The 1,461-nt window shown below is 40.6% G+C and overlaps 1 protein-coding gene across 1 annotated transcript in view; it reads left to right on the top strand.

The window, feature by feature from the left end:
* The first annotated feature begins 241 nt into the window (after positions 1-241).
* The window catches only part of KCTD19 (potassium channel tetramerization domain containing 19), a 26,666-nt gene continuing 25,446 nt past the window's right edge, over positions 242-1,461 (top strand). The window contains exons 1-2 of the mRNA XM_007940249.2: positions 242-253; positions 730-1,026. Of these exons, the coding sequence (XP_007938440.2) occupies positions 242-253; positions 730-1,026 (309 nt within the window). The remainder of the gene's footprint in view (positions 254-729; positions 1,027-1,461) is intronic.

The raw sequence follows: 1,461 nt of genomic DNA, 5'->3' as shown, positions 1-1,461 counted from the left end.
AAAGAAATGCCTGGATTAGCTCATTAGATTGGCTTTCCAGCTCTGTTTCTGTGAGTCATGATACCGTTTTACAATTTGTAATCTTTCTCTTAATGCCCCCATCAACCTTTCTAGTCTCCAATGTGTCATATATAATCACTGTTCTTTTTATCTAAATATTTAAACCAGGCTTACTATAAGAGAAAGGGGCCCCTCTTTCTTCTTTGTTGCATTCATTTTTTTTTCTTCCTCAGCTGTCAAAATGGTGATGAAGGTTTGTGTTAGAGAAGTTGAATTTTTCTCTCTTGAGCAACAGCCTCTATAACACTTTCCCCCACCAACATGTTATGCAAATTTTCAAATGTGTAGAAAGGTTGACAGAATTGTACGGTGAACATTTTGTGGTTTATTGTTAAACAACATTTTGTTGTTTGTTGTTAGGTGCTATCAAGTTGATTTTTCATTCATAGTGACCCCATGGGACAGAGTAGAACTGCCCCATAGGGTTTTCTGGGCTGTAATCTTTACAGGAGCAGATCTCCAGGTCTTTCTCCTGCAGAGCTGCTGGGTGGGTTTGAACCACCAACTTTGCTGAACTTGTTTTCTAGCTCTAAGAGGTTTTTAGTGGCTTCTTTAGGATTTTCTGTATACAAGATCATGTCCTCTGTAGATAAGAGATGGTCTTACTTCTTTTCCAATCTAGATGCCTTTTATTTCTTTGTCTTGAGTAATTCTCTTTTCTCCCTATAGGAGGAGCCGGGTATGCTTCATGACTCAGTAGAGGATTTATTTCATTTCAACGTCGGGGGCTGGCATTTCTCAATTCCCAGAAGCAAACTCGCTCAATTCCCTGACTCCCTGCTGTGGAAAGAGGCTTTGGCTTTGACCTCTTCTGAAAGTCAGCGGCTGTTCATTGACAGAGATGGGTCCACATTTAGGCATGTGCACTATTACCTCTACACCTCCAAACTCTCCTTTTCCAGTTGTGCAGAACTCAACTTGCTCTATGAGCAAGCAGTGGGTTTGCAGCTGATGCCTTTGCTGCAGGTAAGATGTTCTTGTCTTCCTGGTCATCAGTAGCAGTCCTTCCACCACTAAGTGTTGTCTTCTTCTATATATTGCTTGCTGAGATGGCCCTCTTAATGGGCAAGTTAAAGTAATAAATAATATACTGAAATTGCATGTTCTTAATAAAGGATTTCATCCCAACTCAGCCTTATCTATACCAGCAGCCACACAGACCTTGGATGGGACCTACCATTTATTGTCTAAGAGGGGGCTTCTTCCTATGGTTGCTAAATTTTAAAAGGAGAAAACATTAGAAATTGCACATTGTGTCTAAGATTTAATATCTAAGATTCATCAAGAATATTCTTATATATATATAGGAGCTCTGGTAGTGTAGTGCCTAAGGCACTTGACTGCTAACCAGAAAGCTGGTGGTTCAAACCCACCAGCCACTCCTCGGAAGGAAGATGGGGC

This window comes from Orycteropus afer, unplaced genomic scaffold (genome assembly GCF_000298275.1).
Source record: "Orycteropus afer afer isolate SDZICR_OR568_19922 unplaced genomic scaffold, OryAfe1.0 scaffold00067, whole genome shotgun sequence".
NCBI classification, from domain to species: Eukaryota; Metazoa; Chordata; class Mammalia; order Tubulidentata; family Orycteropodidae; genus Orycteropus; species Orycteropus afer.
This window is presented reverse-complemented; position numbering and strand designations above follow the sequence as displayed.